The sequence below is a fragment of the Tasmannia lanceolata genome, unplaced genomic scaffold, assembly GCF_043159265.1.
Source record: "Tasmannia lanceolata isolate RefF3 unplaced genomic scaffold, GAP_Taslan_0.1 ptg000037l, whole genome shotgun sequence".
In the NCBI taxonomy this organism is placed as follows: Eukaryota; Viridiplantae; Streptophyta; class Magnoliopsida; order Canellales; family Winteraceae; genus Tasmannia; species Tasmannia lanceolata.
This window is the reverse complement of record NW_027518714.1, coordinates 54,976,308-54,991,443: the sequence shown is the minus strand read 5'-3', so window position 1 is coordinate 54,991,443 and position 15,136 is coordinate 54,976,308. Positions and strand designations below refer to the sequence as shown.

Genomic DNA, 15,136 nt, shown 5'->3' with positions numbered 1-15,136 from the left:
TATAATTGGGAATCTAGCTCATAAACAAAGCAATGAAGAAATTCCCTTCAACATCACTTTTACTGTAACTGAGCCAAAATCAGTTTGGGAACAACAGACCCTAAGAATGGAGATCTGTCAACATCCACAAGCTCACTCACAAACATAGACACGAGAAAATGAAGTTTATTACCATAGTTCCATTCAGAAATTGGAATTTCCAACAAAATTATCAATTGACTTTCAAATCATGCTTGTACACAGCTTAAAAAGAAAAAAAATCTCTATGAAAAAAATAATAATAATAATAATAATAAAATGATAATCAATCAATATAATTTGATCAAAACATTCTATCCTACCGGCGTAAATTGATGCTTTGGGTTAAAACCAGAAAATAGACAAGCATTCACCATGAAAAATGAAGGTTTAAGCAATATAAATTTTAGATCGAACAAGTAAGCATCCATTCTTTGTAACCTCCCACGAAATAAGAAAGATTGAGCCATAGTCATATTGAATTTATCATTAACACTTGGCACCAATAAAAAATGACAACTTACAATACAGAGGTAAAGAATTATAAGCATGAGGAGATTGCCTCTTTAACACAGAGAAATATTTACAAAGATCTGTTGGAAATAATCCTCAAGAAACGCATACCCTTAAAGCATACACAGTAGATTCTAAATGCTATGAATAATAGAAGATTCACATCCTCGAGGAAACTACATCAATAGTGATACCAAGTTTAACCAAATCTTGGACAAAATTCAACTGTATTATCTTGAATCCTCAGATTAATGGGCATAAGCACTCAGGCAAAAAAAATAAAAAAAAAATAAAATAAAATAAAACAATGATAGGATTGTTCAAAACGATATTGACCTAAGCTTCTGAACATTTAGACATCTAAGCTCAAAGGCCAAAACTACTTATTAACAACAAATTAGCCTAAATTCTAATCATACATTTGACAGATATTCATTTAAACTTGAAATTGCAGAAAAAATAAATAAATAAAAATACCTGGAGTAGATCAGATCTTTTCCTTTCTTCTTTCTTAGACTAAAACTTTACCTCTTCCAAATTCAAGCTATGATATTCTTCGCAATTGATTAATAACCTTTGGATCTAAATCTCCATGGCACAATTGATAGAGAAGCCAACAGATCTTGAAGAAAATTACTTGAACCTTACTGCTCTCAACTAAATCTTAGATCTGCTTCCTTATCTTGTTTTTCTGAGACAATATTCGTTAATAAGCAGATCTGAAATCTCAAATTGATGAAACAATGGAGATCTAAGCCTATGAAACTCAGATCTAAAAACCTAAAGGCATAGATCTAGGGTTTCTAGCACGATGGGGCAAAAGAAGATAATAAAATGAAAATTAAGAAAGAAAACAAAGATTGATAATGGAGATAGTGATCAAGATCTATTAAAGAAAAAGGAATGTAAATTTGCCACCGGAAATTGACCGGAATCCGACTAGATCTGACCGGAGAAGACGATCGGAGGGAAGAAAAAGAATAAAATCTATATCTCTGCTTTCGCTCTCTCTCTCTTTCTCTCTGGCTGCCTCAGATCTCTTTCCTTGCCTTTTTCCTCAGATCTGAGATAACAATGATCGACCGGAGTTGGAGGTTCTCTAAGGAGATTTAGGTTTAATGGAGGTGGAAGAAGCTGGAAGAAGAAGAAGAAGAAAGAAATCGGAACTTGGCCGGAGGCTTGCCGGAGATGGATCGGAGAAGACAATCGGAGAAGACAATCGGTGGAGAAAGAAAAAATCAAATCTCTCTCTTTCCCTCTCTCTCTCTCTCTCGGATAAGAGGATGGATCTTCAACTATCGATCGGAGGAATGATCTGCGGACGAAGATCAAAGAAAAAAAAATTCAAATTTCTCTCCGCTCTCGCCCTCTCTTTTCTCTGGATTTTTCGAGACGATGAACAGTGTTCTCACTTCTGCTTGATTTTTTTTATATTAAAAAAAAAACCGCGCTGATAATCGCACTCCCACTTGATAAGGCGCGCGAATATGGATGAGTCGCGCCCGCCATTTTTGTCTTATTTGACCTGGGTGCGACCATCTCAGGATAATCCGCCCCCCTTTGATTTGTAATGCGCACCCTCTTTCCCGGCTCGTCTTATTTGACCAATCAAATCGGATTTTGATGAAATTTGGCGGGGGCCTCGGTGAGACCCGATCCTAACTAATGATGCAATTTGGGATCCTAGCTTGGTGATTGGATGGGGGGTTTTGCTCGAACACAATGAACTTGGGTCCGGTCGAAATGGGGTGTCTACAAAGGGATGCCATTAATCATTTTTACCTCCGGGCGCTGGCTAATGTAGATCCAACCCCCGCCCTTGTGCCTCTTCAATTGCGCACACGCGCGGAACAACGGCAAGGACAAGTTCCTCTGAAGCCGGCCCTGAATGAGGTATACGAACCCCGTCAGTAACCTCCATGAGTTCGGCGCTACCTGAGCCGGAGCCAGCCCGTAGTATTGGAGCACCGAGGCGAAGAATGGGTGCATAGGAAATCTGAGTCCGGCCCTCAATGACTCATTGTATATGCAAATGTCAGAGCTCTCGTTACAGGCCCTATCTCCCTCCGTCGCCTCCCTCAGCCCGAACCTGGACGGAATACAGTATCTATCCCTAATCACCACCAACATGGACTCATCCAGGTGATTCTCCTCGTTGAGAGCCTGTATGTTGTATTTGGGATTGGCATCCATCCGGGCCCTCGCCACGACCTCAACGGCCCGGCCAGGGATGAACGTTGTGGACGCCTCGCCGGCGTCACTACCAACACTCCCCTCCAGTGGGACGTAACTATCTGTCAAAAGCGGGATGGCGTTTAAGTCCAAAATCACTTCGTCCTCTACTTCCTCATCACTACATATGATATCCACACTGACATCCGGACTTGCCATTTCCGGGGCTGGTGACCAGGTAGGCCTATCCTCGGTTCTAATCGACGATCTAGACCCTGAACTACTAGAACACGACTCCCCCGAACCGGACTCGGAACTAGAGCTACTAGACATAAAAGCAGGAAAGAAACGAATGAGACGCGCTGAAGAAAATTATCGGTCTAGACTGATCTCGAGGTACCGAACTGGGAGCTTCCGAATCTGCCGCCGTTCACAACCGCAAACTACTCGGGCCGAACTGACCTTCGCCGAACTGGCAGAGAGAAGGAGAGGAGGAAAAGGAGAAGTTAAAAGTGAAAAAATGAGAAGGTAAAAACCTCCTTTTATAAGTTTTACCTGAGGTGATGTGCATTTAATGAAGGGCGCGCATTTCGAGGGCTTTTTAACTGGTACCACGTGTCCTATCATTTATGAGGGACACGCGCATCGAGGCGAAGGCGCGAGTGAAGACGCGCGTATACCCAAGGAATTAAGGGCATCCGTCAAGTGTTCGTGCCTCCGTCCGATCCGGGCCGACAAAAAACAGTCCGGCTTGGATATGACGCGTCTCGCAAAACGACAAAAGTCAGTCCGGCCCAAGCCAGACTGGATCGCTAAACGACAAAAAACAGTCCGGCCCAAGCCAGACTGGATATGACGCGTTTCGCAAAACGACAAAAGTCAGTCCGACCCAAGCCGGACTGGATCGCTAAACGACAAAAAATAGTCCGGCCCAAGCCGGACTGGATATGACGCGTCTCGCAAAACGACAAAAGTCAGTCCAGCCCAAGCCGGACTGGATCGCTAAACGACAAAAAACAGCCCTGCCCAAGCCGGACTGGATATGACGCGTTTCGCAAAACGACAAAAGTGAGTCCGGCCCAAGCCGGACTGGATCGCTAAACGACAAAAAACAGTCCGGCCCAAGCCGGACTGGATATGACGCGTCTCGCAAAACGACAAAAGTCATTCCGGCCCAAGCCGGACTGGATCGCTAAACGACAAAAAACAGCCCGGCCCAAGCCGGACTGTATACGACGCGTCTCGCTAAACGTCGAAAACACAGTCCGGCCCAATCCGGACTGATAAAATCCAGACTGTTCCAAAATCCGGACTGTTCCAAAAATCCGGATTGTTCCAAAATCCGGACTGCTCCAAAAATCCGGACTATTCCAAAATCCGGACTGTTCCAAAATCCGGACTGCTCTAAAATCCGGACTACTTCAAAATCCGGACTGTTCCAAAAATCCAGACTGTTCCAAAATCCGGACTGTTCCAAAATCTGGACTGCTCTAAAATCCGGACTGCTCCAAAATCCGGACTGTTCCAAAAATCCGAACTGATAAATTCCGAACTGCTTCTGTCTCCGGACTGCCCCAGTCTCCGGACTGCTCCAAATTCCGGATCGCCTCGCAGGCCCCTCAACCACCATCAACCAGAGATGTACTCTACCACATTTCCCCAAGTCACAGTAACAACTTGGAGAACTGGGGGGGGCAACTGATGGGGTGTAAAAGCACAGCAGCCTGTTAGCTGCTGACACGTGGCTAGAGGGGTCCCACCGTGGGCCAGCCTATCAGCTGCCGGAACGTGTCTCGAGGGGGGACCCACTGCAAACCCCGCGTCAGCAGGGGCAGTTCTGTAATTATCACAGAGTAGGTGAGCCTGAACCTATAGCTGGTGGACACCTGCCTTGGAGCATTAACTCCCCACCTACCCCAAATTTCCTCTATAAAAGGGCTTCCAAAGCTCATAAATCAGGATATTAAATTCTCACCCACCACTCTTAAAACTCCCTCTTCACTTCGGCTCATATTGACTTGAGTGTCAAAGGGCCTGTCTGGAGTACACTCCGGGTCGGTCATTCTGACCTCGTTTGCTTCTGTGCAGAACACAGTTCGTCCGGACCTTATTTCCTTCACTTCGGCTCCTCGGGCCCTCCAGCTCGGCTCTTACGTCACTGTCATATCTGTTAACCGATTTCGGGCCTAACAAAGGATGATGAAGAGGATGAAGAATTTGAAGGATTTGACATGGTGTAAGATGAGAAGATGGGATCAAATGGAAGTTGTTTCTTCAATTTTTGCCTTCAAGGCTTTGATACCATAAAGAAACAAAGGTTTTGGGGAGTTCTCTCTCTATCTTCCTTGAGAGGAACAAATGTGTATTCACTGTATTTATAAAAAGTACATTGTCTATATAATTTACAAAAATGGTAATTACATTCAAAATTCAAAAAATCAAGAGAGGGAAACAAGCAATATAGAAAGAATAGAGATTCTAGAGGAATCCATGAGTTGGTGATAATCAACCAACTTAGCACCTTCCATATTTCATCAACAAGACAACACAATAGATGTCAATCACGATTCTCTGCCTTCTATTTTGGATTGTGTTCTTCAATAGCTGCCATATATTTATTTTCCTCATATCCAATAATCCCAATCTTAGCTAGGGTTGCAAACGAGCCGAGCCGAGCTTTGGGGTGTTCGGGCTCGGCTCGTTTAGTTTTCATGAAGGCTCGTGTTCGGCTCGGCTCGTTTAGTTTTCGAAAAAGCTCGGCTCGGGCTCGGCTCGGCTGGTTAAGTGGAACGAAGCGAGCTCAAGCTCGGCTCGGCTCATCTCAAGAATGATAAAAAACATACATTTGTGGGATTTGAACCCAAGCCCCCTCTAATTCCAGCGTCTTAACCGCTTTGCCAAACTTTCATTTGTAATAAACAACCCACATTCTTTTATTTTATATATAAAAAAACAAACATAATCCAAGCTTTAAAGCTCGGCTCAGGTTGGCTCGTTTATGAACCGAGCCTAAAAAGCTTGCGAGCTTTTCCGAGCCGAACTATACAAAGCTCAAGTTCGGCTCGTTTATTCGGTGAGCCTAATTTTTGGGCTCGGGTTCGGCTTGTTTAGTAAACAAACGAGACCGAGCCGAGCTTTTAACGAGCTGAACCCAAATATATTCGTGAGCCGGCTCGGTTCATTTGCAGCCCTAATCTTAGCAGATCATATATCTTCAGAGAATTTTGGATTGGATACTTCAATATTTTCTTCTTCTTCCAATTTTAGATTAGATACTTCAATATGGTCACTAACAATAACTATGCAAACACATAAATTTCCCAAAACCAAAAACAACCATGAACGGGTCTACCATGATTTGCCGTTGAACCTCAAAATAGTGCTGAAGTAATTAAACCATGTGGCTGACACATGTTTCGAATTTTGGTCCAACGCCCAAAAGGACTGTAAACTGAGGGTTACTTATGTATTATCCATGGATTAATAAGGCATGGTTCATATCCTTATTTCATTTGAAAAACATGCATTTCAACAAGCAGTTGCAAGGCAAGACATTCTACATGTTTCAATGCTACTTCCATGCACACAATGACAGACCACCGAACCAGATCATGGAATTTCTTTCAAGGGACGCACATCTGGGTTCAAAGCACAACGAGTCTCATGAATTGTAATGAGAAACGATTATGCATGCGTATCCCATTCATCCCTTCAACCTCTTCTAACCTTGAAGGATTTACAAATAACAAACAGAAGTTGAAATGTAAACATATTTACAGAACTCTAAGCAAAATTTCTCCCTTAAAATGTTCGTCAATTCCACTGAGTAGAGAGAAGAGCAGAAACATTGCATCAACATTGGTTTCTTAGATTTGGCAAGGGAGCATCAAAACTTCCTTCACAATCAATCCCTTGCAAAGAAACAAGGTGAAAATGAGATTTGGGAGGGGAGGCATAGAACATGCCCCAATTCCTCTTCCCAATCGAAAATACCAGCAAGTAAACCTCTTTGCATTAAACCTCTCGCGTCGGGTTGAGGCCAACCGTAACCTAACCCGAGGGAGCATTCCCACAACCCTAACCCGGCCCAACCCGAGCCCTAGGTTGAAGATAGTCCACGCTAACCCCACGAACCCACCCACCTCCAAATAGGGTCGGGTCAGGTTCAGATTGGGTGGGGTTGGATTCGGGTTCATCTAGGGCCAAACAGAAAAAATACAAGAAAAACAACATAATCCTAATAAAACTACGATAAATTTAGACGACGGAGGTCTGGGTCCGTAGGGTCGGGTTGCCAAGGCCTCAACCCTAACCCAACCTGAAATTAAATCAGGTTGGCTTCTCCCAACCCTAACACAATCCAACCCAACTCGAGCAAAAATCAAGTTGAACCCGTCGGGTTCGGGTTGAGCCCGACCCAAGTTGCAAAAACAAGCAAATCCCTATCCAAGTGCTAAATGACTCCAGCCCTTAGATGGTGAAAGACAAAAACACCCCTATCCAACTGCTAAATGACTAAAAAGCCATCACTCGAGCAAACTTACCAAACTACCCTAGAAACCCAAATTGAATAAAAGGGGCAAGAAAGAACAAAACCCTAGACTACCAGCATCCTTACACTAGAACGAAACCCTAAACAAACTTCGCCCCCCTTCTTCTTCTTCTTCTCGCTCTGAACTATGGCCTGCACTTTGGATTTCCGGTACCTAGATGAAGGCCTCGGAGGGCAAAAAAACAAAAGAAAGCGATCAATAGAAGACTCACCAACCCTAAAAAATCCCCGAAATATCGAATCCATGGATATTGATAACGACACCGAAGCTTCTCACCCATCTAAAAGACAAGCTCTCCCTTCCTCAGAAAACCCAGAAAAACCCATGTACGGAAAACCCACCTACGACGGCGTAATCGCCGGAAAAGTCTCCGGCCGGAAATGGAAACAGCCACGTCAGCAACGGGCATCTGCAACTCGCATTACCCGTAATGCTCCATCATTTGAACAGAGATCGAAACAAAAGGAGATTAAAAAAGCTTATAAGGAAAGGATGAGTGAGCTTAAAGAGGAGATAAGGTCTAATAAGGTTGAGAAGAGGAAGAAAAGAGAGGAGAGAGAGAAGAAAAAGAAGGAGAATATATTGAGGTCTGGTACTAAGCTTCAGAAGATTACGAATCCGAAAACGCTGAAGAAGATTGCGAAATCGAAGCAGAGGAAGCTCCTCAAGGTGGTTCCTGATGAGTTGCTCAAGAAGAAGTAGGTGGGTTTTTTTATATCTTTTTTTCTTTGATTTGTTTTAATGTTTGAGTTTTGTTATGTAATTGACTGTTTTGAAGTTTTGGGTTTTGTTGTGGTAATGGAAATTTGCTGAATTATGAGTAGTTTTGATGGTTGACATTTCTTGAATAGAGAGAAAATAGGTGCATAATCAGTGGGGTTTTTGGTATCATGAGTCTAGTTGAGAAGGGTATTTCATGCTTAACATTGTTCTATTTGGGAATTGTGCTATCTTTTTTCTTTGTTTTTTTTAATCTTAAGTGTTGTTATGTAATTGATGGTTTTGAAGTTTTGGGTTTTATTGCGGTTATGGAAATTTTCTGTATTATGTGCTTGTTTGAGAATGCTATTGCCTTTTTTGAGTAGTATTGATAGCTAACATTTCTTGAACAGAGGAGATGAAATGGGTGCATAATCAGTGGAGCTTTTGGTATAGTGAGTCTATTTGAGAAGGGTATTTCTTCACTTTTTCTTTAATCTTAAGTCTTGCCATGTAATTGACAGTTTTGAAGTTTAGGGTTTTATTGTGGTAATGGAAATTTGATGAATTATGCGCTTGTTTGAGAGTGGGATTGCCTTTTATGAATAGTTTTGATAGCTAACATTTCTTGAACAGAGGAGAGAAAATAGGTGAGGCCAGCCATGCTCTACGGCTCGGAATGTTGGGCCACCAAGAAGCAGCATGTGCATAAGATGAGTGTAGCGGAGATGCGAATGCTTAGATGGATGTGCGGCCACACAAGGTTAGATCGAATTAATAATGAAGACATCCACAAAAGGGTGGGGGTGGCACCAATTGAGGAGAAGATGAGAGAGCACTACTTAAGATGGTTTGGGCATATCAAACGTAGGCCTTTGGATGCTCCAGTGAGAAGTGACTTGTGCCAAGTTGATGGAGTAAAAAGAGGTAGGGGCAGACCGAAAACAACTTGGGTAGGAACAGTGAGGAAAGACTTGAGGGCTAGGAATATAACAGAGAACATGACCTTGGATAAGATCTAGGATAGAATGGAAGAAATTGATCCATGTATACGAACCCAACTAGTGTCACGATTAGACTCAATTTGAGCCGGGTAGATCCTTTCACTTTCTTCAATAAATTTTCTACCCCAACTAGTTTGGGACAAAGGCTTAGTTGAATTGAGGAGAGAAAATAGGTGCATAATCAGTGCAATTTTTGGTAGGGGTGCAACTCGGGTCGGGTTGGGTCGGGTTGAGGCCAACCCGAGGAACCCATTTTTCCAACCCAACCCAATTTCCAATTCGGGTCGGGTTGACCTGCCCATCATGCACATGTTTTTTTTGTGGGCCCCACTTTTTTTCTTCTTGATCCGTCCATTTCCACTATTGCAGCCCCCATTTTTAACATCAGCCACCATTCTTTCTTGGATACCAAACCCACGATGATTTCCATCAATCTCTCTCACTCTTCCCAGATCTAAAAACGTTTTGATTTTCTCTCCCATTTGCAGACAAGAGGAGGGGAATAAACCAGAAAAAAAAACGAAATAGAAGAGAGAGAGAGAGAGAGAGAGAGCTTACTTGCAACTCTGCAAGGAGGGGAGAGGCGCAGAGCGTCGGCGGCGTCGATGGAGGAGTAACAAGTTAAAAGAGAGAGAGCTTACGTTTCTGTTTTTGGTTCTTAGGGTTAGGGTTTTTTTAACCTCTTATACATATATGTTTTATTTTTAGGTAATTAGAAAATAGTAATTACAAAATAGTAAAATAGTAACATACGGGAAAGATAGAAACTAGAAAATAGTTACAGGAAAGATGGAAGAAAATTCGAAAATTTCAAATTTGAATATTCACTCGTTTGCCGTTTTAACTTTTAAAATTTTATACATATGGGAATACTTGTCGGGTTTCGGGTCGGGTCGGGTTGCCCGACACCCCAACCCAACCCAACCCAATTTCCAATTCGGGTTGGTTTTTCCCAACCCAACCCAGCCTGATTTTTAAAAAACCTTAACCCGACCCAACCCAAATTCAGGTTCGGGTTGAACTCAACCCAAGTTGCACCCTTAGTTTTTGGTATCTTGAGTCTAGTTGAGAAGGTTCATGCTTAGGCCCTGTTCGTTTGACATTATGGCAACTGATTGTGAGGCCCAAACCGATTATTGGACTCAAAATTAAATGTAATTTTGAGTCCAGTAATTGGTTTGGGGCTCACAATCAGTTGCCACAATCTCAAACGAACAAGGCATTAATATTGTTCTAGTTGGAGAATTTGGGTTTCTTTGGTGTTTTTTATATTGGTGCAATGAAGAATCAATACATTAATTAGCCAGAAGGTACCGGGTTCAGCATGATATTTTCGACACCCTTTGTTTGATTGAGAAGCGAAACAAATCAGGGTGCTTGACAATGTAAATTTTGGTTTGTAAGTGTTTTTTTCTCTGTCAATTACTTGAACTTATATAAGCCAGAATGGATTTTTTTTATCTGGAATTTTGGTATCATGAGTCTGGTTGATAAGGACATTACACTGCTCAATATTGCTAGATTTTGGAGAAATTTGCTTCCTTGACTAGTTTCTTGTCGCTACCAGTTTTTTCAATTGGTAACTAAAATTTATACAAACTTAGGGTGCATTTGGTTAGCCGGATTCGGAAATAGGAATCAGTATATGGGATGTGGAATTCTTGTCGTTATCCATTTCATGGAGTGTTGCAATTGTTATACATATGCAATAGGCAGCTTAGAAGAGAAACCATATCTGAAACTGCAAGAGTCCTTCTCAATTAGAACCTATGATTTGGCCGACACTTCGAATTTATTGCTGACTCATGTGTCCTGCCGTGTCCGACACGACACGCGTGTCCACACGTGTCGACACTCCTTTGGACACTTTTACTTCTATTGCTGTAAGTGTTAGACTTAATGTGGGTGTGTGTACATGTTTATGTACCGTGTCAAGTGTGAAATTCTGTTTTTTTACTAAATATTGTGTTTACCTCATTTAGACAACTCATATCCATGTGGAAACTGGACACACGAATCCATATCCACAATCATGATTACATATACTTCTATTTTAGCCGTGTCCCCATTTCTAAAGTTTGGGGGTTTGCCGTGTCTGGCACTCCGTGTCTGTGTCCACAAATCATAGATTAGAAGATATATTTGCAATTGGCAGAAACACCAATTGGGTTTTCTGTTTGTTATTGCAGTGTCTGATTTCTGCCAATTTTTTTTTTGAATTGTCTGATTCCATTGTTATCCGTGGATAATGATTATCATGAGCATCCTACTTCAATGTTTTCCATTCTTCTTATATGGTAGATACCAGCTCTGTATGAGAATTCTTCATTCTACCATGATATGTTTAGATTGGAATATGGTTTTGATATCCATCGGTTCTTGTATAAATGGACATTATTTATATTGTGAGGTGAGCTGTGATAGGCTCGGTTTCCTTCCATTGGCAGTTCCCATCTGTTTAGGGCATGTTTGGCAACCATTCATAACACCTATTTTTTTATTTTTTACTGAAAATATCCTAAAAATCGAAAGAATGATGTTTGCTATTTATTAAAAAATACATTTAATTGTTTATTTGGGCTCTTAATTGAGATTATGCGTAGCGACTATTTATTGCCTTGGAGAATCCATAAAATGAGTTTATCAGGGTCTTCGTCTTCATCTCCTAACCTCTCTCCTTCAATCCTCCTTGCCCAACGTGACTTACAGATATCGTTCGTTCCGAACAGGTCTGCTCCCCCCCCCCCCCCCCCCCCCCCTCGCCCCTTCTCTCTCTGTGTGTGTGTGTGTGTGTGTGTGTGTATATATATGTGTGTGTGTGTGTGTGAAAATGCTCTCTCTCTCTCTCTACACACACACACACACACACACACACACACACACACACACACACACACACAAACATATATATAGTGGAAATGATTTGTGTGCAGCTGCATAGATAAGTTATCTGTGCATGGCTAACAAACCATCCAGGGGGGGGGACATTTTTGGGGGGATCCAAAGCTTTCATTTGGAAGGTCCTTCCATGGATAGGGTGTGTACCAAAAATCAGCCCTATAGGATCATCCTAACCCAATCAAAGGTGGAGGGGAAAATGGACAGACAATAGACAGTGTTTCTGCCCATTTTTTCCCTCCACAAATGGCAGGGTTAGGATGATCCTATAGGGCTGATTTTTGGTACACACCCTATCCATGGAAGGGCCTTCCAAGTGAATGCTTTGGATCCCCCCAAAACTGTGGCCCCCCCTATGGTTTGTGAGCCGTGCACAGATAAGCTTATCTGTGCAGCTGCACACAAACCATATCCTCATATATATATATATATATATATATATATATATATATATATATATATATATATATATATACACACACACACACGTCTCTCTCTCTCTCTCTCTCTCTCTCTCTCTCTCTCTCTCTCTCTCTCTCTCTCTTATGGGTTTTGGGTTCTACATATTTTCAGGTCCCTCTCTCAAGGTTCTAGATTTCAATTTTACAAAATACATCCGTAAAATGAAAATTTTAGTAAAATGGTGGATTCCATGCTTACTACTTGTGCAATTTTAGGTGCTTGTAGCCTTGAAATGCTAATCTGATTTATTCATTAGCTTCCTCTATAACTTTGCGATTAGACTTATTATATTGACTAGGGTTGGGTGTAGGGGTGTCAATGGACCCAAACGGTCCGATGGACTATCTGAATCCAAACTTAAACGGACAGGATCTAGACACATTACCAGGATCGATGGACAAATTTCGGGACCCTATCATAGGATCTGAATTTATTTATTTATTTATTTTTATTTTTTTGAATGGTATAGGATCTGAAATTATTTCCAATCGGATCCAGAAAACCGACAAAAGCCCGTGGGACAGTCCTAAATCCGATTTTATTATACAATTTACAAAAGTACCCTCTATTGTTTTACAGGGATTTGCTAGCGTCCATCGCAGAAGGGATTTCACGGATGGGCTGTTGCATGTGAGAGCAGCCATGTCATGAATGAAGACAAAATCTGCTGAAAAGTGAGCATGTGTGGCTGCTCTCACATGCAACAGCCCATCCGCGAAATGCCTTCTGCGATGGACACTAGCAAATCCCTTTTTTATAGCTTCAAGTATTAATTTAGGGATATTATAGTAAAAATAAGTCGTGCATTTTTTCGAATGATTCCTATTTTAGAAAATTTTCATTCACCTCTCATCGAGTCACCCCCTTCTATTCCCTTTCTAACCATTGACCCTAAGTCCCTAGCCCATTGCGTTTTCGCTGCTACGACTCATCCTCGTAGCTACCAGTCACGTTTGTTCTTGCCTTCTTTTGAGAATTTTAACTTTGTAAAATGTAAGTAGGACCCACTAGGACACTTTGACAGAAGGTCTGATTTGAAATGGGTGTTGGAAGTAGGATCCGAAGAACAATCCGAATCAGATCGATAAGAGATTTGAATGGATCGTGACTAAGACATAGGTGGGTCGGATCCGAAGTGGTTCCGTTGTGGCCCTTAGTTCGGCTTGCCTTGTTACATTGCAAAGTAAAAGGGATTGGGATTTGAGTTGGGAATTTTCTGATATGAGATGAATCAATTTTGATGTAAAAATATAGTTGAGTATTGAGGAACAATACACATGAGCAGGGGAAAGCTCCCAAAGCACTACACCTCGACCTTCATAACACTAATCCCCAAAGTTTCCCAACCTAAACATTTCGTAGATTACCACTCAATCAGTTTATGTAACTTCTGCTACAAATCCTTGCGAAACTGTTCGTTAGAAGCTTTGCCCTTTTTCTTCCGAAATCATATCTCAGGAACAAGGGGCTTTTGTTGAAGGCGGCAGGAGCATAACATAAAATATTAACATAGCTCAAGAAATGATGGAATACATAGATCAGAAACGTAGGGGCAGCAATATTGCGATGAAGCTTGGCGTGGAAAAAGCTTATGATAGGCTAAATTGGAACTTCATCTTGAAGGTTATTGAGAGGTTCGGCTTCAATGCCAAATGGAGGGATATTAAAGAGACCATTTATGGCTGTTGGTACTCAATTCTAATTAATTGGGAGCCACAGGGTTAATTTCAATCATCGAGGGGTGTTAGACAAGGTGATCACCTCCACATGTTTTTTCCCACAAGGAAGGTCCCATCTACCACCTTGGGGCTCTCGTTTTCAAAGGAAGATGGAAGATAGAATCTTTTGACTAGTTGATAGGAAAAGTTCGGAAAAAAGTGGAGGAGTGGAAAGCCAAACTTCTATCCAATGGAGGGAAGCTCACTCCTATCAACCATGTTTTGTCCAGTATGCCCCTGTGCATCCCAATAGCATTATGTCAGCCTAAAACTGTCATCAAAAGAGTAGATAGTATCATGGCCAATTCTTGGTGTGGCCATTTAGAATTTGGAAGAAAGCAATGTTCGGTATCTTGGAGTAACATATGCAAACCCAATAAGGAAGGAGACCTAGGAACAAAATCATTGTATGACTATTACACTGCTTACCAGCTAAAGTTACTTCATAAGCTTCATGAGAACACTACCCTTTGGAGCAAATTCATGAACTCTATCCATGTTAAAGACAGTCATTTAAATGTTGTGCCTATTAGAAAGACAACATCTAGACAATGAAGAGGCATTAAGTGTCAGAGAAAAATGACTAGAGAACAGTAGATGGCTGATTGGACTTAGAGAAATTCTCTTTTGGATTGATAAATGGATAGGTCATCACTCCCTCATTGAATATATCGACAACAGGATGAAGATCAATATTAACACCCAGCTTATGGAATAGGTCATCACTCCCTCATTGAATATATCGACAACAGGATGAAGATCAATATTAACACCCAGCTTATGGAACTCCTATATAGTCAAAGAAACTGGAATTTGCATGCATATCCTCAACACTCAGATTCCTTTAAATGGTAGCAAAAATATGTTGGTACAGAGCCCATCCTAAGTGTGGAAACTTTCAGACTAAAGACGGCATGGAATGTTGTGTGTGAATCAAGCCCAACTATCGAATGGGCGACTTACATGTGGGATGAAATCCCACCCAAAATTAGTTTTCATATTTCGAAGACATTCAAGGAAGCGATAGGCATAGATTCCAGAGTTAAAAATGCTCGTATCCTTTTCACATGCATGTGCAACTGGTGCAAGCACCCAAAAG

At 41.7% G+C, this 15,136-nt stretch overlaps 1 protein-coding gene across 1 annotated transcript; it reads left to right on the top strand.

The window, feature by feature from the left end:
• The first annotated feature begins 7,230 nt into the window (after positions 1 to 7,230).
• Positions 7,231 to 8,309, top strand: LOC143860752 (coiled-coil protein). Its single transcript, XM_077371566.1, has one exon. The coding sequence runs from the start codon at positions 7,383 to 7,385 to the stop codon at positions 7,956 to 7,958; it is 576 nt and encodes a 191-aa protein (XP_077227681.1). The 5' UTR covers positions 7,231 to 7,382; the 3' UTR covers positions 7,959 to 8,309.
• Positions 8,310 to 15,136: the final 6,827 nt, after the last annotated feature.

Coding starts and splice junctions, on each gene's coding strand:
- LOC143860752 (XM_077371566.1), top strand. CDS start 7,383: ATGGCCTGCACTTTGGATTTCCGGTACCTAGATGAAGGCCTCGGAGGG.